General features: G+C 42.1%; 1 protein-coding gene across 1 annotated transcript; it reads left to right on the top strand.

Moving 5' to 3' along the window:
• Window positions 1-2,117: 2,117 nt before the first annotated feature.
• On the top strand, window positions 2,118-19,130 carry LOC143736574 (myosin-6-like). Its single transcript, XM_077227264.1, has 38 exons — window positions 2,118-2,149; window positions 2,321-2,532; window positions 2,824-2,967; window positions 3,051-3,207; window positions 3,413-3,440; window positions 3,527-3,632; window positions 3,735-3,827; window positions 4,313-4,376; window positions 4,474-4,572; window positions 4,665-4,768; window positions 4,850-4,988; window positions 5,097-5,215; window positions 5,292-5,441; window positions 5,546-5,671; window positions 5,779-6,088; window positions 6,194-6,270; window positions 6,433-6,638; window positions 6,725-6,848; window positions 6,971-7,107; window positions 7,206-7,461; window positions 7,555-7,797; window positions 7,970-8,152; window positions 8,261-8,403; window positions 8,487-8,577; window positions 8,666-9,055; window positions 9,137-9,263; window positions 9,347-9,465; window positions 9,559-9,755; window positions 9,997-10,180; window positions 10,265-10,430; window positions 10,661-10,785; window positions 10,945-11,253; window positions 11,366-11,569; window positions 17,839-18,135; window positions 18,216-18,320; window positions 18,441-18,536; window positions 18,628-18,762; window positions 19,007-19,130. Exons 2-38 carry the CDS (start codon window positions 2,332-2,334, stop codon window positions 19,025-19,027), a joined length of 5,775 nt encoding a protein of 1,924 aa, XP_077083379.1. The 5' UTR covers window positions 2,118-2,149; window positions 2,321-2,331; the 3' UTR covers window positions 19,028-19,130.
• Window positions 19,131-20,964: the final 1,834 nt, after the last annotated feature.

Genomic DNA, 20,964 nt, shown 5'->3' with positions numbered 1-20,964 from the left:
ACAAGTGTAATTAAGCAGCCAGCTGTGATAGGTAGGCATACACATTTATAAATAGCAGTGATCTAATTTTATGACCAGTGGGAACAAAATGCATGTTACCTGTGTGTCGGAGTGACGTTCATTATGTTAAGTGCTTATCTGATTAAAAAGGTCATCGTTATCTTTACTGAGACTTTAGCAATGGCTTGGCATTTCTCACTTCCTTTTGCACTTTGACGCCAGTCATCGTTTAAAAGATTTGGCTGGGTGTCAGAATAGAACAGTATTATCACTTGTCATAGGCACTTAACTCCCTGTTCATCTGTTGACCCTTCCCGTGTGGTAATTGTCAAGGGTACTCACCTTTCATTTATCTCTGCCATTTGTATGTATTGAATCCTAAAAAATCTTATTCAAACATTCTTAAAATGGACAAACATCTATAGAAACACAACAAACCAGGAATTATTTTCCAAAATTGTGAGTTTACTGTCAATTAAAAAAAACATTATAATTATGTATCTTTGTACTTACCTTTAATGTTTCTGTCTGCATATATTTATACTATAAGAAGAATATGTCTACCCATGAGGCCAATGGATTAGTGTCCCTTTCATCACTCACAGTTGCAACACATTCCAAGGACACTGACACCAACATGTGAACCCTCAAAAAAAAAAAAAAAGATTTAATATGAGTACAGGACTCTATACAATTACAAGAATTTCAGTATACCATAAAATATTCATGGGTCTCTGTGTATACCCGTCACTTGGTTTTATTTATGAGGAAAACCAAATATAATGGCCAGGTGACGGACTATAGTTGATCCCAGGCAGAGACATAAAGTAAGGTCCAGAGGCTCACAGTATGATGTGGTTTTACTCCTCAATCAGTGAGATCCACTCGGCAGGAATTTCACAGGGTTATCTTTGTCCTCAAAGAAACAATGGGTTGTCAACAACATGGCTTGTGGGGGGAGACACTTGCTGACTGGTAGATGATAATGAAGGATGGTACGGCAATAACCAACATTGTTCCCCACCCAGGAGAAAACTCCAGATCTCTCTTCTTTATATTTTTATTGTATTATCATTATCTAATTTGACTGAATCTGAGGTATGACCCCTCATATGTGTGCTGTTCTACACTTGCCGCCTAGTAAATCCTGCAGACTAAGATGCTTAATATAGATGCAGACTCAGAGGGCATCTGATATTGTTGTTTGCGTCTCTGCCAAGTCTGGGCTATGATGACAAAAAACACAATGTCGCATATTAACCCCCCATAAGCTCTCTGGGTAATTGAGAGCACATATGGCATGCAGTTCAAACATATCTCTTTACAGAAATCTGATACCTTCTCTTGAGTATTCTAAACAATGCTGGATGACAAATATAGAATACAATCTAAAGTTTAAGACAGAATTCGAATCCCTTTGTTTCTTGTTAAACCCTCTTTGGACGCTAAAGTGCAGTGAATGTAATGATGGCTTACCACAAGAACACGAAAATAGAATTTTCCATAAATATCTTGCCTCTTTGCCTTCCATTTTGGAGTAATATTCATATCAGATGCATATTCTTCAATATACACTACGGATTTTGTCTGGCTTTAATCATTCACATTTCATTTAAGTGAAAACCACTTAACTCGCTAGTCTAAATTAGTGCTCCGCTATCAACGAGAGCCTAATATGGAGCACTAACCAATCTTAACAAAGATAAGACTTAACACAAGCAGGTTCTTGCTTCTCCCTAATACCCATAACTACCCTTGTTGCATCCTAATAGTGATCAGGCACAATAGCATTCCTGCCTTGTAGGATGCCGTCCCCAAATTTGGGAGGGTGAGTTCCTTTATAAAGAGTTCTCATGGTTGGTGTACAGACAAGTCAGACGTTTTATCTGAGGGTAAGATTTAAGAGGGTAAGATTTGAAGTTTCAGTTAATATTAGAGAATTCAAATTTTTACTACAACTTCATTCATGATACATCCGTTTTACTTCTTATTATGTTGCTTTCTTCTGATTACATCTTTTAAGTATTGGATTGTTTAGTGACGTGACAAAGACTAAAAAGTATTAATTCACATCTGAGTCTTAAGGAGTAACAATAAAATTATATTTACATTAACAGGTTCTTCAGCCGCTGCACCTTGTGTACATCAGGTAAGAGTCATGCTTATTTTCTATGAGAATTTTTTATTCATATGTCAAAGCTGGTTTTTATATGATCATGGAATATTTAGAAATCTGTAAGGGAATGTTGATCATAGCATGTCTGATATTGCCAATTCTTAAAAGCTCACATTAACATGGACTTAACCATGCCATCTTCAGAAAAGGCAATCATGGGGGACGCTCATATGGCACAATTTGGATCAGCGGCTTCTTACCTGCGGAAGTCAGATCGAGAGCGTCTGGAAGCACAAACTCGTCCCTTTGATATGAAAAAGGAGTGTTTTGTGCCTGATCCAGATGAAGAGTATGTGAAAGCTTCAATTATCAGCCGTGAAGGTGACAAAGTCACTGTACAGACTGAGAAAAACAAGGTAGGTTCAACTAATAAGGAGTATTTTGAGAAGATGCTTTTCAAAAGGCAGGACACTTTCAATGACAGAGCTATTTCAATGGTACATTTTCAATGTGGTCGCTGATAGATTATGATAATAGTTAATTAAAAATCACTGAGCATTAGTGAGGTCTTCATTATTTAAATGTTACCTTCAATATGATTTGCCTTTGGAACAGTGCTATAATACAATCTGGACAATACCGCAAATTTGATGCCACTTTACATAAGAATATTACTCTAATGCTTACCTTTTTTCTGCTTCTAACAGACTGTCAATGTAAAGGAAGCTGACATTCATCCCCAGAACCCACCAAAGTTTGATAAAATTGAAGACATGGCAATGTTCACCTTTCTCCATGAGCCTGCCGTGCTGTTTAACCTCAAAGAGCGCTATGCAGCATGGATGATCTATGTAAGACTAGACCAGTTCAATATCACTCAAGAATACAACCTAATTAGCTTCAATTACAGAACTTTATTTGTCCTTTCCCACAGACCTACTCAGGGCTGTTCTGTGTCACTGTCAACCCTTACAAGTGGTTGCCAGTGTACAATCAGGAGGTGGTTATAGCCTATAGAGGGAAGAAGAGGAGTGAAGCTCCTCCCCACATCTTTTCCATCTCTGATAACGCCTACCAGTACATGCTAACAGGTATGGACAAAATCTGTTCTGCTCTGAAGATCTGAGAGTACCCGTACTCTAGCTGAAAGCATAATCAAATTGGGCAAAATGTTTCATAAACAAACATGCAAAGTGTGAGGAACCTTTTTTGAATTTTGTACAAATCTCTGGGTGAGCCTTATCTTAAAGATCGATAATATAGAAGCCGTAACTGAAGAATTCTTCTCCATTTCAGACAGGGAAAATCAGTCAATTCTGATCACGTATGTATTATTTTTCTTTTAATATAATTCCTTAGTTAATCAGTACTTCATGTCACTTTTAATGATCAGATTGTTGTTCTCTGTAGTGGAGAATCTGGTGCAGGAAAGACTGTAAACACGAAGAGAGTCATTCAATATTTTGCAAGTATTGCAGCTGGGGGCTCAGCAAAGAAAGATGGGTCAGAAAAGAAGGTAAGTGTCATTTTCATATGTGTTATGTGTTTCTGGATGTACTAGAAAAAAAGACATTTAACTCAATTACATCATGCCAAAGCATTTACTTTTTCATTAAAGGGAACCCTGGAGGATCAAATCATCCAGGCTAACCCTGCTTTGGAAGCTTTTGGCAATGCAAAGACCATCAGAAATGACAACTCCTCAAGATTTGTAAGCTTCAACATTGCACATTTATGTAAAACTTTTAGTGAAGATGTAAATAATCACCCAATTAACATTTCAGCTAATGTAATAGCATTCATTTCACAACTATCACAAATATAGTGTGAGCACACCCTCTGCTGGAATCAAAATGATATAAAGAGAACATAAAGTTAACAGATGGCAGCATCCGGAGCCATCATAAATATGATAGTGTATTTAGTACTTATATAATTATGGTACAAATTATGGTACAAAACATTGAAATCAGCAAAAAAACAAAAACAAAAAAAAGGCCTTAATCAGAAGTTATGTTATGTTAGAAGTTGTAAGAGGTTAATAGAGTTAAATTAATCTGAATCAAGTACCTCTTAACATAGGCATTAGGTAATATAAGCCATACTGATTGATTTTCAGTAGCTTATACAATTATTATTGCATTCATTGTGCTTAACTTCTTAATATGATCATTGTTTTTTATTTAAATTATATAGGGAAAATTTATCCGAATTCATTTTGGTGCCAGTGGAAAGTTGGCCTCTGCTGACATTGAGACATGTAAGAATTAATTTCATGTTGATATCTGGACCATATGTGTGGTTTCATAAAACACTGAATGTCAAAGACTAAACTTTTTTTTGTGTAAATGTATCAGATCTTCTGGAGAAGTCAAGGGTGTCTTTTCAGCTTAAGGCTGAAAGGGACTATCACATTTTCTATCAAATCCTCTCTCAGCGGAAACCTGAGCTGCTAGGTAAGATGCAGTAGATATTCTTGTAATCAAAGGCCTTTTACAGTAGTGCCAGATCGTCACAAACTGACAGTTCTTTCTTTCTGCTGAAATAGAGATGCTGCTCATCACCAATAACCCCTATGACTACGCTTACATCTCCCAAGGCGAAACAACCGTAGCCTCAATTAATGATGGAGACGAACTACTTGCTACTGATGTAAGAATGAAACGTATTATATTTTTGTTTTTCTGTCACTGTAAAGTTCCCAAATGACATCTATAATTATGTAAACTTTAGGAAGCATTTGATGTACTAGGCTTCACTCAGGAGGAGAAAAATGGCATCTATAAACTGACTGGAGCCATTATGCACTATGGCAATATGAAGTTCAAACAAAAGCAGAGGGAGGAGCAAGCAGAAGCTGATGGGACTGAAGGTGTGTAGAGTATAATTCCTGAAGCAGAAAACTAAATGCAACACTCTCTTATCTCTTATGCATAGCAGTGTTTTCCTTGTAAATTGATAAATCTTGTTTATTTTACAGATGCAGACAAAGTTGCATATCTGATGGGCCTAAACTCTGCTGACTTAATCAAGGGTCTATGCCATCCAAGAGTGAAAGTAGGAAATGAGTGGGTCACCAAAGGGCAAAATGTCCAGCAGGTGAGTTGGCGTGGCATTAATTAAATGGTGTCCATTTAGACAAGTAATGGCAAACTAAATGCTTCTCTGCGCTCAGGTGTACTATGCTATTGGTGCACTGGCCAAGGCAGTGTATGAAAAAATGTTCCTTTGGATGGTTGTAAGAATCAATCAGTCTCTGGACACAAGACAACCTCGCCAGTACTTTATTGGAGTGCTGGACATTGCTGGCTTTGAGATCTTTGATGTAAGTCTTTGTGGACAGAACCTCATGTTGTCATGTTTAAAATGCATATTACTATGCAACTTACAAAAACTTTTAATTTGACTAATTTTGATTTAAAACAACAGTTCAACACCTTTGAGCAACTCTGTATCAACTTTACCAATGAGAAACTGCAACAGTTTTTCAACCACCACATGTTTGTGCTGGAACAAGAGGAGTACAAGAAAGAAGGGATCGATCTCATTGAGAAAGTAAGTAGTGCTGACGATAAAGCTTTCATGCATGAATAGTGCTTTAACTATTTAACAAAGCAATTTTCTACAGTCAGTAACTCAATCCTATCAACTTCTTTATTCAGCCTATGGGCATCATGTCAATACTTGAAGAGGAATGCATGTTTCCCAAAGCCAGTGATGCAACATTTAAAGCAAAGCTTTATGACAACCACCTTGGGAAATCAAATAACTTCCAGAAACCAAGAGTAATAAAAGGAAAGCCAGAGTCTCATTTCTCTCTAGTTCACTATGCTGGTACAGTTGACTATAATATTAACAACTGGCTGGTGAAGAACAAAGACCCACTGAATGAGACTGTTGTTGGTCTCTTTCAAAAGTCTACACTCAAGCTCCTGTCAACGCTATTTGCTAATTATGCTGGGTCAGAGTCTGGTATGTATGAGAAAAATTATGTATGCACAATAGAATCTCATATGCACTTATGAGTGGTTTGAGTACTACGAGTTATAAGTAATTATTGTGCCTTGTTTTGACTAGACGGTGGTAAAGGAGGTAAAGGAGGCGGAAGTAAGAAGAAGGGCTCCTCCTTCCAAACTGTGTCTGCACTTCACAGGGTAATTGAGTTACAGACTCAAATGATGACACAATGAAAATAAAATAAAACAGAATATATAATGTGTACTAATGATATCAAGCTTTTCTCCAGTGAACATATGTCAATATTTTCTAAAGCAATACTTTGAATAGCTTTAAATTCTGTGCATTTATCCCTACAGGAAAATTTGAATAAGCTAATGACAAACCTGAGATCAACACATCCTCATTTTGTACGGTGCATTATTCCTAATGAGACAAAGACTCCTGGTGCGATGGAGAACCCGTTGGTCATGCACCAGCTACGCTGTAACGGTGTACTAGAGGGCATTAGGATTTGCAGGAAGGGCTTCCCCAACAGAATCCTCTATGGGGACTTTAAACAGAGGTAATTAGTATTGGTTATTTGATACTTAAATTCTAAATTTAAAGCAACACTTTCCATTATTACAGACATTCTGTACTTATTTACAGGTACCGAATCCTAAATCCTGCAGCCATACCTGAAGGTCAGTTCATAGATAGCAGGAAAGGAGCTGAGAAACTGTTGGGATCACTGGATATTGATCACAATCAATATAAATTCGGACACACAAAGGTGAAAACTTAGATTAAACTGAAGAATAATTTTATATCCATTATTTAATATGGGAGCAAATATGAAAGTGGTCATGTTGTTCTTTGAGTAAAGTGCATGTTTCTGAAATGAATTCTGCCTAGGTGTTCTTTAAGGCTGGTTTACTAGGTCAGCTGGAAGAAATGAGAGATGACAGACTATCTCTAATTATTTCTGGAATTCAAGCTAGATCCAGAGGACTCCTGGCAAGGGTTGAGTTCCAAAAGATAGTTGAAAGAAGGCAAGAATTCCTTATACTGTATTACAATTTGTACACTGTACTATGTTTAAAAACACTTTTTTTGTGATATTTGCTAAAAAAATTTAATATCCTCACAGGGATGCCCTACTGGTTATCCAGTGGAATGTCCGTGCCTTCATGGGGGTGAAGAATTGGCCCTGGATGAAGCTCTTCTTCAAAATCAAACCTCTACTCAAGTCAGCAGAAGCAGAAAAAGAGATGGCAAATATGAAAGATGAATTTGCCAAGCTCAAAGAGGCTTATGCTAAATCTGAAGCACGAAGGAAAGAACTAGAAGAAAAAATGGTTTCTCTTCTCCAAGAGAAGAATGACCTACAGCTGCAAGTCCAAGCGGTCAGTTAATAATTTTGTGCCTATAAAATGTGAAAAGTAAATGTGTTTTCCACAGTACAGAAATCACTGTCATTTTTAACCTTTTAACAACAGGAGCAAGACAATCTATGTGACGCAGAGGAGCGATGCGATCAGCTAATCAAAAACAAGATCCAGCTTGAGGCAAAAGCCAAAGAGCTCACAGAGCGTCTTGAGGATGAGGAGGAGATGAACGCAGAGATGACAGCTAAAAAGAGAAAGCTGGAGGATGAGTGCTCCGAGCTGAAGAAAGATATTGATGACCTGGAGCTGACTCTGGCTAAAGTGGAGAAAGAAAAGCATGCTACTGAGAACAAGGTCTGGAATGTCTTTCTACACACACACACACACACACACACACACACACACACACACACACACACACACACACACACACACACACACACACACACACACACACACACACACACACACACACACACACACACACACACACACTTAGAACTTCATGATCCATTGTCTTTCACAGGTGAAGAACCTGACAGAGGAAATGGCAGCTTTGGACGACATCATCGCAAAGCTAACCAAGGAGAAAAAGGCCTTGCAGGAAGCTCATCAGCAGACACTGGATGACCTGCAGAGTGAGGAGGACAAAGTCAACACTCTCACTAAGGCAAAAGCAAAGCTGGAGCAGCAGGTGGATGATGTGAGTGTTACCATTTACATCTACCTTTAGTATTCTTGATGCAAGCAAATGCTAAGCAGCCAATTGACATGCTCAATAAATCAAACATGTTTAATTATTTAAACCAGTTGGAAGGATCTATCTCTTGAGCAAGAAAAGAAGATCCGTATGGATCTAGAAAGAGCTAAGAGGAAACTAGAAGGAGACTTGAAGTTAACCCAGGAAAGTTTAATGGACCTGGAGAATGACAAGCAGCAAATGGAAGAACGACTGAAGAAGTAAGGCAATTTCTCCCATTCTTTCACGGTCCAATTTGTTTGTTCAAGACAAAGGACTGTAAATATCTCTCTTGTAAATATAGGAAAGACTTTGAGATTAGTCAGCTCAATGGGAAAATCGAGGATGAACAAACTATTTGCATTCAGCTACAGAAAAAACTGAAGGAACTTCAGGTATCAAAAAAAGAAATAAATAGAGCATATTGCCTCTGAATTTAAAAAAAAAGACACAAAGACAACCATGACATATTTTCAATTCTAGGCGCGTATTGAGGAGCTGGAGGAAGAGCTTGAGGCAGAAAGAGCTGCCAGAGCCAAGGTAGAGAAACAGAGAGCAGATTTAGCAAGAGAGCTGGAAGAGATCAGTGAGAGACTGGAGGAGGCTGGAGGAGCTACATCGGCTCAGATTGAGATGAATAAGAAACGAGAGGCAGAGTTTCAGAAACTTCGCAGAGACCTTGAAGAGGCCACTCTGCAGCACGAGGCCACTGCCGCCACACTAAGAAAGAAACAGGCTGACAGTGTGGCTGAACTTGGAGAGCAAATAGACAATTTGCAGAGAGTCAAGCAAAAACTGGAAAAGGAGAAAAGTGAACTCAGGCTGGAGCTGGATGATGTGGCCTCAAACATGGAACATGTTGTTAAGACAAAGGTATTATTAATACAAATATTTTTTATATTTGTCATCTTTGATGGGAAGTAATGTTCTTGCCAAATTATGTACGTTGTACAGGCAAATCTTGAAAAGATCTGCAGGTCTTTGGAAGATCAAATGAATGAATACAGAACAAAATTTGAAGAGGGCCAGCGTTGTATCAATGACTTCACAATGCAAAAATCTAAGCTACAATCTGAAAATGGTAAGGCTGCCAATTACTGTCTTTTTTGATTCTTATGGCTGACAGAACACCAACGATAATAAAATACTTGATGACACATGTAGGTGAACTTTCAAGACAGCTGGAGGAGAAAGACTCTCTTGTCACCCAGCTAACCAGAAGCAAGATGTCTTACAGTCAGCAAATTGAAGATCTTAAAAGGCAATTGGAGGAGGAAACTAAGGTGTGAACTGAGTATGAACATTGTATGATTAATATTTTAAAAAATTAATTGCATTAATTTTGTTGATCTGCTAAATAAAAATGTGTCCTCCAGGCAAAGAATGCCCTCGCCCATGTTGTACAGTCCTCCCGTCATGACACAGATCTGCTCAGAGAGCAGTATGAGGAGGAGCAGGAAGCCAAAGCAGAGCTACAGCGCGGCATGTCTAAAGCTAATTCTGAGGTTGCTCAGTGGAGAACCAAGTATGAAACTGATGCCATTCAGAGAACTGAGGAGCTGGAAGAAGCCAAGTAAGATATGTTTCTATTTCGAATTTCATTGAAATTTTTACTTTTCCATGTAACTTCTCTACTGACAGATAAGCTTTTTGTTTGGGTTATGTTTCTTTTAAAATGTAAGACGAACAAAAAGTTTTTCTGTTAGTTGGCCAAGCTTCACCAAACAGAAGGTAAAATATAATCAAATGTCTATCCACTAGAGTGTGCACTCACACAATTACATTCCTTAATATTGTTCTATTTTCGAAAACAGAAAGAAACTGGCTCAACGTTTGCAGGAGGCTGAAGAAGCTGTTGAAGCAGTAAATGCGAAATGTTCTTCTCTTGAAAAGACCAAACACAGACTCCAGAACGAGATTGAAGATCTTATGGTGGACCTGGAGAGGTCTAATGCAGCTGCAGCAGCCTTGGACAAGAAGCAAAGAAACTTTGATAAGGTAACCAAACTTGATTTGGGATTAAGCTCAAAAATTCTTTCTGAATACCTGTAATCCTACTTAAATGAGAAATTATGCTTTTAGGTCCTGGCTGAGTGGAAGCAGAAGTACAAAGAGTCACAGGCTGAGCTAGAGAGCTCTCAGAAGGAAGCCAGATGTCTGAGTACTGAACTTTTTAAGCTGAAGAACTCCTATGAAGAATCTTTGGATCACCTGGAGACCATGAAGAGAGAAAATAAAAATCTCCAAGGTAAATAAACCAAAATTTACCAAAATAACTTTTTATTGGCAAAGAATCTTAATAGATAAATGGAGATACTGGAAAGACAATAAAAGTAGTACAATAAGACTTTATGGTGTATTTGGAGTGTGGTGGTGGAAGAAGAATTTATAGTATTGTAGAGACATTTATATTTATATCACTGAGGCTGGGGAACATAATTGTGGCAATATGTTAAAATGTTTTTTTTTTCCATCCAGAGGAAGTTTCTGATATCACTGAGCAACTTGGTGAAGGAGGAAAGAGCATTCATGAGCTGGAGAAAATGAGAAAACTGCTGGAGCAAGAAAAAAGTGAGATTCAGTCTGCTCTGGAAGAGGCAGAGGTAAGTTTTCAGATGAAGCTTGATTTCTTGAATTTGAAGAAAAATAAAAAAATATAAAGACAACAGCTGATTAAATTATATTATTACTATTGTTTAAAATTAATCGTATTTTTAAAGTACTGCAAACCAAGTTATAGATCACAATCTTATGTTTAAAAGGCCTCATTGGAGCACGAGGAGGGTAAGATTCTGCGAGCTCAGCTAGAGTTTAGCCAAATTAAGGCTGATATTGAGCGCAAACTAGCTGAGAAGGATGAAGAGATGGAGCAGAGCAAACGGAATTTGCAGAGGACTATTGACACTCTGCAAAGCTCCTTAGAGTCAGAAACACGAAGCAGGAATGAGGCCCTCAGAATAAAAAAGAAGATGGAAGGAGATCTGAATGAGATGGAGATCCAGCTTAGTCAGGCAAACCGACAAGCAGCAGAGGCTCAAAAACAACTCAAGAGTGTCCAAGCACATCTGAAAGTAAGATGCACTCAGATTCAATACTGTGAATCAGTTAGGTAAATAATGAAATCTTTTGAAAGGCTAGATTTGTTGAAGTGTTTGTCTTAATTAGTTTGCACTCATCTTTCAGGATGCTCAGCTTCAGCTGGATGACTCTCTGAGAACAAATGATGATCTCAAGGAGAACATTGCGATATTAGAGAGACGCAACAACCTTCTGCAAGCTGAACTGGAGGAGCTGAGAGCCTCTCTTGAGCAAAATGAGAGAGGCCGTAAGCTTGCTGAGCAAGAACTGCTGGATACCAGTGAAAGAGTGCAGCTACTGCACTCCCAGGTAAAGCGAATGGATGCTTATTCTTAAGGTTGGGAATGGACAATGAATTCCAATTCTTGAATCGGATACTTGTTATAAAATTAAAATTGATTGATCCGCTTATTGATTCCTGTGTGTGCATTGTAAATGTGGTTCTCTTACGAGAGTATCTCTCGTACTGCGTAATATCTTACGCTATGGGGAAAACTCTTTTCCTATTGGCTGCCCTGCGGCAACAGCAGCAAGCCTATCGAGAGAGGCCCTGCGTGACGTGACATCCAATGGGGGCGCTTCGCGCCCATTTCTTCACGTCCCGCCAGAATAGGCGTGGCCTTGGCCTGTAAATACACTCGACAGGCTGATACAAAATGATTTTCATCTCTTCAGCGAAGCACTACTGCATCGCTGGATCCGGAGTGAGAAGCCGCGCCGTCTGATAGTAAGCCTTCTGCGGGACGAGCCTTCGAGCCTGAAGCCGCTGGCCTTCACCTTAATATCCTTTTTCACTGCTAGAGTGTGTGTTCACCGTTGCGACTCACACTCTCTCTCTCTCTCTCTCTCTCTCTCTCTTTATCTAAAAGAGCAGCGTCTTTTTGAAGACGCTTCGTTCCTGTGGAACTATTGCCATGGTGACTCTGAGGACTTGCCTGGCATTTTTTCTCCGAGTCTGTACTCCCGCCCGCTGTAGTGCCGCGCCGCAAAGCGCCGTACTCAGCGGGTCCTCGAGCCGTCTCCAGCCCGTGAAAGCTCGCCGGTTCGCCCGCCAGCTTCACCAGCTTCAATCGAGTCGCTCACTGACGGACAGCGGCCGCCGCGCGCCGCCGCTTCCGCCATTAGTGATGACGAGATAGCTGCACCGGTAGAGAAGGCCAGCTATTGCCATGGTGAGTGAGACTCCCGCCCGCTGTAGTGCCGCTTCAAAGCGCCATACTCAGCGGGTCCCCGATCCTTCTCCAGCCGTGAAAGCTCGCCGGTTCGCCCGCCAGCTTCACTAGCTTCAATCGAGACGCTCACTGACGGACAACGGCCGCCGCGCGCCGCCGATTCCGCCATTAATGACGACGAGATAGCTGCATCTGTAGAGGAGGCCAGCTGCTCTATCCCCGCGTTGGACATTGAGGATTGGGCGAGCTCTGTGGACCTCCCCCTTCTGCCCGCGAGTCGTCAGGGAAACGGGCCAGCATCAAAACCGCGGCTAGCTTTCTTTACGTTATAAGAAAGCTACCCCGCCCCCCGTGGGCATGCGTCACCGGCGAAATGAGGAAAGAGTGTATTTTTAGTCCCGCCGAGGCCGGACCAATCTCCATTTCTCAAACATTTCTCAGCTCCTCTTAGTTTGAGCGGCTGAAAATGTCAATATTGCAGCAATGAGCCTGTTGTATAACACGCACGCCTGCAAACAAACGCCAACACACACAAAACTGTGATGACGCTCTATTATGTGGTCGAGCTATTTTAAGCTTTTGTTGTTTCCCCCTGTGGCTCAGTGGTGAAACCTAAAGCCATCGCACGGGAGACCCGTGTTCGATCCCAGCGCTCGCAGCAGATAAAATTTAGTCTCGCCGCGGCCAGACTTGCACTGAAACTTTTCGCTCGTTCAGTTCCAAGAAAATGTGACTGTTCCAGTGTATTTTGCAGTAAACAAGCCGGTACCATGGCCCGCTTGCCTGCACACAAATGCCGTTTCCACGGCAACCCAGAAAAATCATATAAGCAATGTATTTTCTGGTATTCCGGCCACAGCCGATGGTGTTATGAGTGTAATAAAAATGCCCACAGCCCAGTGTTCATTTCTACACACAAACACAGCCCGCCACAGTGCAGGGCTCGCACATATGAAATCAACTCATGTCAATTGTGCATTAAATGTAGTGAATGTGCCCACAACCCAGTGCCCACAAACACTACACACTGCATGTGCCACGTTTTCTGTAAAACGAAACCAACACACATACAGTCAGCTAAGACCCACAGTGTTTAAGTCTCGCCACGGCCAGACTCCACCGAAACCTCTCGCTCGTTCAATTCCAAACAATGTGACTGTTCCATTGTATTTCGCAGTAAACAAGCCGGTACCACAGCCCGCTTGCCTGCACATTAACGCCATTTTTACGGCGACCCAGATAAATCCCAAAAAAGAGTGTATTTTCTGGTATTCCGGCCACGGCGATGGTGTTATGAGTGTTGTAAGAATGCCCACGTCTCAGTGCCAATTCCCACACACAGACACAGCCCGCCACAGTTCAGGGCTAGCACAAATAAAATCGACTCATGCCGATTGTGCAAACGTAGTGAATGTGCCCACGACACAGTGCCCACAAACACTACACGATGCGTGTCCCACGGTTTCTGTGAAAACGAAACCAACACATATTCAGTCAGCGCAAGCCGACGGTGTTTTCAGTGCAGTAAATTTGCCCGCTGTCCCGCGCCCACATTCGCTCACAGACACGCTGAACCCTACGGGGTTTGTCCCGCTCGCTCTCTCTCTACAATCTGTCATAGAGAAATCGAGCGCGACCAGGCTGCCTGCCGTGATCGACGCGCCCCCCGCCTCGCACACTTTAAACACAGTGTTTATGTCTCAGCACACCGAAGCTCTGCAGCCGCCGCTATGCCGCGGCCAGAGCCCGGATCTCATTCTGCCTCTAGCTATTCACGCAAATGCGTGGGCAAAGCTTCCCGGGGTATCAGAATGGGTGTTGAACACTATAAAAAGAGGCTATTCGCTACAGTTCGCTCGACGTCCCCGCCGTTACACGGCGCGTGTCGAAACCACGGTAGACAACGAAGTATCTCATCTACTTCGAACCGAAATAGCGAAACTACTGAGCAAAGGGGCCATAGAACCTTTATCTCAGGCCCAGAGCGAAGGGGGTGTATACAGCAGATATTTTCTGGTACCGAAAAAAGACGGGGGTCTCAGACCCATTCTAGATCTGCGACATTTGAACAAAGCGCTTCTGAAACGCAAGTTCAAAATGCTGACAACCAGCAAAATCCTCGCGCAAGTGCGCCAGGGAGACTGGTTCATGTCAATAGATCTGAAAGACGCCTATTTCCAAATACAGATTGCGTCACGTCACAGGCGATTTTTGAGATTCGCCTTCGAGGGCCAGGCATATCAATACACAGTCCTACCGTTCGGCCTGTCCCCAGCACCCCGCATATTCACGAAGTGCATGGACGCGGCTCTCGCACCCCTGAGACTTCAGGGCATGCGAATTTTGAACTACTTGGACGATTGGTTGATTCTAGCTCGATCACGATCAGAGCTCATAGAACACAAGACCACATTACTCGAGCATCTCGAGAATCTGGGTCTCACAGTCAATTGGGCGAAGAGTTCGCTGTCTCCCAGCCAGAAAATGTATTTTCTGGGAACAGTGATAGACTCGCTGCCTATGACAGCAAGTCTGTCGCCGGAGCGGGGACTGGACATTCAGCGCGCCATGAAATCCTTCCGCCGCGGCTCTATAGTCCCGCTCAAACGGTTTCAGAAAATGCTGGGTCTCATGGCCTCAGCATCTTCGGTACTTCAGCTGGGCCTGCTTCGCATGCGCCCACTGCAGTTATGGCTGAAAGCGCGAGTTCCGCCCGGGGCATGGGCCGCTGGTCTGTTTCGCCTCAGGGTCGACAGGAAATGCGTCTCGGCTCTGAAACCTTGGAAAAAAGCCGACTGGTACCAGTCAGGCGTGAGTCTGGGGACTCCCTCGAGTGTGATGGTGGTGTCCACGGACGCCTCCACCTCGGGATGGGGAGCGCTGCTCGAGGGCAGACCGTTCTTTGGCCAGTGGTCAGAACGGGAGAAGCTCTTACACATAAACTGTCTAGAAATGCTGGCAGTAGACAACGCGCTAAGGCGCTTTTGTCCCCAGATAAAAGGCCGCCACGTCTTAGTCCGGTCGGACAACATGTCAGTGGTGGCGTACATAAATCACCAGCGCGGCGTCAGGTCCCGAAGCCTTTACAGGCTGACGAAACGCCTCCTGGACTGGGCTCAGCACAACCTGCTTTCACTGAAAGCAGCGCATGTGCCTGGTCACCTGAATCTGGGACCAGACAGACTGTCCAGAAACAATCTCCCAGCAGGGGAATGGTCGCTGCACCCGCAGACGATAAAAACTGCTGTGGGAGACATTCGGCAGAGCGCAGGTGGACCTGTTCACGTCCCAGGAAAACGCTCACTGTCCAAACTTTTTCTCCAAGAACAGGGATGCGCTGGCCCACGTATGGCCCCGACGCCCCCTCTATGCTTTTCCCCCCATCTCGCTCCTGCCTCAAGTGCTGGAACGAATCAGGGAAAATGGATGCCCAGTGCTGCTCGTGGCTCCGCTATGGACGAACCAGACTTGGTTCCCAGTCCTATTAACAGCTGACCAGCACTGCCCCGTGGCCGATACCGGTGAGGAGAGACCTCCTCTCTCAGGCAAAGGGCTCGATTTGGCATCCTCGCCCGGAATTATGGTCCCTACATGTGTGGGCCATCAACGGGTACCCGCTAACCTCCCGGAGGGAGTGTTAAACACGATCACGCAGGCTAGGGTCCCGTCTACTAGACGGCTCTACTCCTCGAAATGGTCAGTGTTCTCTACCTGGTGTCAAGCTCAGGGCTTTTCACCCGTAGACTGCGGGGTTACGGAAGTGCTCTCCTTCCTTCAGGAGCTGCTGGATAAGGGTAGAACCCCGTCCACGCTCAAAGTATACGTGGCGGCCATAACGGCGTTTGCAAAACTGACGTCTGGCCAGTCACTGGGGAAAAACGACCTAGTCGTGCGATTCCTCAGGGGAGCTCGGAGGCTGAATCCTCCCAGACCTCCCTCAGTCCCTATGTGGGACCTTTCTACGGTTCTGGAAGCCCTGAAAGGTGCCCCATTTGAGCCAATCCATTTGTCAGACATGAAGCACCTGTCTTTCAAAACAGTATTTCTTGTGGCTCTTGCTTCAATGAAGTGCGTGGGGGACTTACAAGCGCTTTCAGTAAGCTCGTCCTGTATGGAGTTTGGGCCTAATGACTCAAAAGTCATACTCAAACCAAGGCACGGGTACGTGCCCAAATCCCTCAACACACCGTTCAGGGCCCAGGTTATTTCCCTGTGGGCCCTCCCGGTGAACAATGAGGAGGCGGATGCTAATCTCCTTTGCCCCGTCAGGGCGCTGAGAGCTTATGTGTCCCGCTCGTCTGTCTTCAGGCAGACCGAGCAGCTCTTTGTTTTGTTTGGCGGACGCTCCAAGGGACTGGCCGTATCAAAACAGAGCCTATCCAGATGGATAGTCGATGCCATAGCGCTGGCTTACACTTCTAAGGGCCTGCAGTGTCCTTTGGGTGTCAGAGCGCACTCCACGAGAGGCGTGGCCTCTTCGTGGGCGTGGTCTAGTGGGATTTCCTTGCATGATATCTGTATGGCGGCGGGCTGGGCCTCGCCGTCTACATTTATACGGTTCTATAACCTAGAGGTTCCCGCCTTACAGGCCAAGCTGCTGTCGGTCTAGAATTCAGTACTATCTGTCCCGCTGCGCCGGCGCAGAATGCTGAGTTTTGCTTGAGTATCGCTCACTGATCGATAGAACAGCTCCATGGGTGTTGAATAACCCGTACTTTTGCCCAGTTGCCCAGCGCTGGTTCGCTTCAGTGATGAAAAGCAGTTTGTATCAGCCTGTCGAGTGTATTTACAGGCCAAGGCCACGCCTATTCTGGCGGGACGTGACGAAATGGGCGCGAAGCGCCCCCATTGGATGTCACGTCACGCAGAGCCTCTCTCGATAGGCTTGCTGCTGTTGCCGCAGGGCAGCCAATAGGCGCGCGAGCCGTCTTGCCTTGTCTGCACGCTGCCGCACAGCGTTTTACATTAATCAAAATTAAAGGATAATTTTTGGCTTCAATATCTCGTGGAAAAGAGTTTTCCCCATAGCGTAAGATATTACGCAGTACTCGTTCCCTCTCTAGAGAGAACCGAGGTTACGTTAGTAACCGAGTACGTTTTAAAACATTTAAGAGCAAGAAGATGTGAAAGAGAACTCAATTCGGCACTTGCACGTGGTTTTCTGTGCTGGGCACATCCAGACTATCTTTTGTTCATGGTATTGAGCTGGAACAGAATGTTACAAAAGAACAAAAAGTCACAGAATAAATAGGATGGATATCTAAATGTTCTAAATATTTGAAATTTCCCGATATTAGAATCTGAATCGCTAAAATTCAAATGATACTCAACCCGACTTTATCTTCATTTTGAACAGATCCATTCTTATTCAGTTTCTAATTTAATGCAAATACCTAATTTGTCCAGAATACAAGCCTATTGAATCAGAAGAAGAAGCTGGAGGCTGACACATCCCAGCTTCAGAGTGAGGTGGAAGAGGCAGTGCAAGAATGCAGGAATGCTGAAGAAAAAGCCAAGAAGGCCATCACTGATGCTGCCATGATGGCTGAGGAACTAAAAAAGGAGCAGGATACAAGTTCTCACCTGGAGCGTATGAAGAAGAACATGGAGCAGACCATTAAAGATCTGCAGCACCGTCTGGATGAAGCAGAACAAATTGCTATGAAAGGAGGCAAGAAACAAATCCAGAAACTAGAAGCTCGGGTGAGTGACCAACCTTAAATCCCAACAATGTTTTCTGACTGTTGAAAGTGGTATACTGTAAAAACTGTAAAAACCAACAGGTGAGGGAGCTGGAGAATGAAATAGAATCAGAACAGAAGAAGAGCAGCGAGGCAGTGAAAGGAATTCGCAAATATGAGAGACGTATTAAAGAACTGACCTACCAGGTACAACAACAACAACAACAAAAAACATCTAATTTTATTACTGAATACACCTATAGAAAATGTTACGACAACAATTTCAACCATCAAATAATATCTTTCTGTTATTATTTGTCTTAAAAGACTGAGGAGGACCGCAAGAACATGGCTCGTCTGCAAGATCTAGTCGACAAGCTTCAGCTAAAGGTCAAAGCTTACAAGAGGGCTGCAGAGGAAGCTGTGAGTGTTGGCCTAAATATCACACTTTTGCTGATAAATCATATTATTCAGTTGAGGCTCTAATCTCAGAACTGCTAATCCTGCTTCATAGGAGGAACAAGCAAACACAAATCTTAGCAAGTTCCGGAAAATCCAGCATGAACTTGATGAAGCAGAAGAAAGAGCTGACATTGCAGAGTCACAAGTCAATAAACTGCGTGCCAAAAGTCGTGATGTTGGTTCTAAGGTCAGTGCTTAAGAAGACTGATATTTCTTTGAGATCCATCCTGATTCAAACCAATTAAGTCACATGTAGTTTTAATTTACCCAGTTTCCAAGTATATGCCTACTGTAGAAACAAAAGGTTATATATATATATATATATATAGGATATATATGGCCACATTGATATATAATGCATTTTTAGAGACATACTTACGCAATTGAATCCTTTACCACAATTGATAATCTTTTCCTCTTATATTTTTCAGAAGGGACATGATGAAGAGTAAACCTCAAATGGACCTTTTGCGTGTGTCCCATATGTTTAATTAATTATCCACTCAGTCCAGCTCTTTCTCAGTCCCACAGTAGAATAAAGTAAATTGCATTATATGTGTTGTGATTGATTTGTGCATTGAAATGATATATTAAACTCATTCAAGTGCCCCTATTATGCTATTTTAAAGTTTCCGGTAACACTTTAGAATACGGTTCCTTCGTTAATGAATAACAACACAAGAACCAATGAGTAACACAATATTAACAATCTAGTAACTATTATTAACTAACAAGAAACACTGATTAACGAACTAGTAAGTAATAGCGCACAGATTAAAGTGGTAGTTCACTATTAACTAATCAATAACTACTATTTTTTAATGCTTCCCAGAGAACTACTGAAAAAGTTTATTAACAATCTAGTAACTACTATTAACTAAAAATAAACTCTGATTAACGAATTAGGAAGTAATAGTGCACATATGAAAGGGGTACTTCAATAACTACTATATTTGTTATGCTTCCCAGAGAACTACTGAAAATTTTCATAATTCATACAAAACTAATCAATAACCAATGCAGGATAAATGACTAGCACTACATTAACATTTGAACTGCAACTGTAAACGAGTACACAAGGTTGCTTACATTATCAATATGTAATAGCACAGCAGACTGTTAAGGGGTTCTTCGGACCAAATGGTCCCGAAGAATTTAAATAAAAAAAAAAGTAAAATCATAGCTTCATCGGAATGGTCCGAAATTTGGTGACTTTGTTGGTACTTGGTAAATGAACATCCCAAAAAATTGGGGACATTATTTGAATAGTCTAAGTGGTTGTAAAAAAAATGGTCACACTCAGGGCCTTCGGGACCAAATGGACCCGCCATAGGAAATGAATGGGAAATTGGCAAAAATGTGAAGATACAGAGTTTTTTTGTGCGTACAATCTACAAATCAGCCACGATCCAGAAAAAAAGCACACAACAGTGAAGGGGTGAATCTATAAAACATTAAGAGTGCAAAACAGACACATCCACACACACACACACACACACACACACACACACACACACACACACACACACACACACACACACACACACACACACACACACACACACACACACACACACACACACACACACACACACACACACACACACACACACACACACACACACACAAACACACTTTTATACATAAACAAACGAATAAATTCAGATTACATATGGGTTTTGCATTTTTAAAATGCTCAGTTTGTCCACCAGATGGCATCCATCTAATTTCAAAAATTGCTTTTATGAGGTCTAGGCTTGACTCTAAAATGAAATACAGCTTTAAAAAAAATTTAAAAAAATATTTTTTTATTTTCTATTATATTCAATGGGGGGAAAATGGGGGGAAAATGGGTCATATTTATTGCATAAATATTAATTATAAATCTTAAATTATCTCAAAACACCAAAAAAGAAAAGAAAAAATATTATAAAAAACAAGTAAAAAAAAAAAAAGATTTTCTTTTAATAAATATGAATCAAACCCTTCAGGACCATTTGGTCCCGAAGACCCTGAGTGTGACCCTGAAATGAAGGACCCCAGAGGGTTAATAATTGGCCTATGCTGTCTATTTATCAACTTAATTATTTTAAAGAAATTGATTTTTAAATACAGTAGTCTGGACCTTACTTGTCCTGTGGCCAATTTTCCGGCATTCCTCTGGACTGACATTGAATCACTAGTCACGGTGACGACTGGAACATATTGAGTCATCAGCCATCCAAGTACCATAGAGGGAATTTATTATTTAACTTACCTCACAAAAAAATATGTTGTTATGTATGTCTCCTAGCTTATATATATATATATATATGTGTGTGTGTGTGTGTGTGTGTGTGTGTGTGTGTGTGTGTGTGTGTGTGTGTGTGTGTGTGTGTGTGTGTGTGTG

The sequence above is a fragment of the Siphateles boraxobius genome, unplaced genomic scaffold, assembly GCF_051911475.1.
Source record: "Siphateles boraxobius isolate OS27281-9 unplaced genomic scaffold, OSU_SipBor_1 1, whole genome shotgun sequence".
NCBI classification, from domain to species: Eukaryota; Metazoa; Chordata; class Actinopteri; order Cypriniformes; family Leuciscidae; genus Siphateles; species Siphateles boraxobius.
Note: the sequence above shows the minus strand (reverse complement) of the source record. Positions and strands in the feature narration are given on the sequence as shown.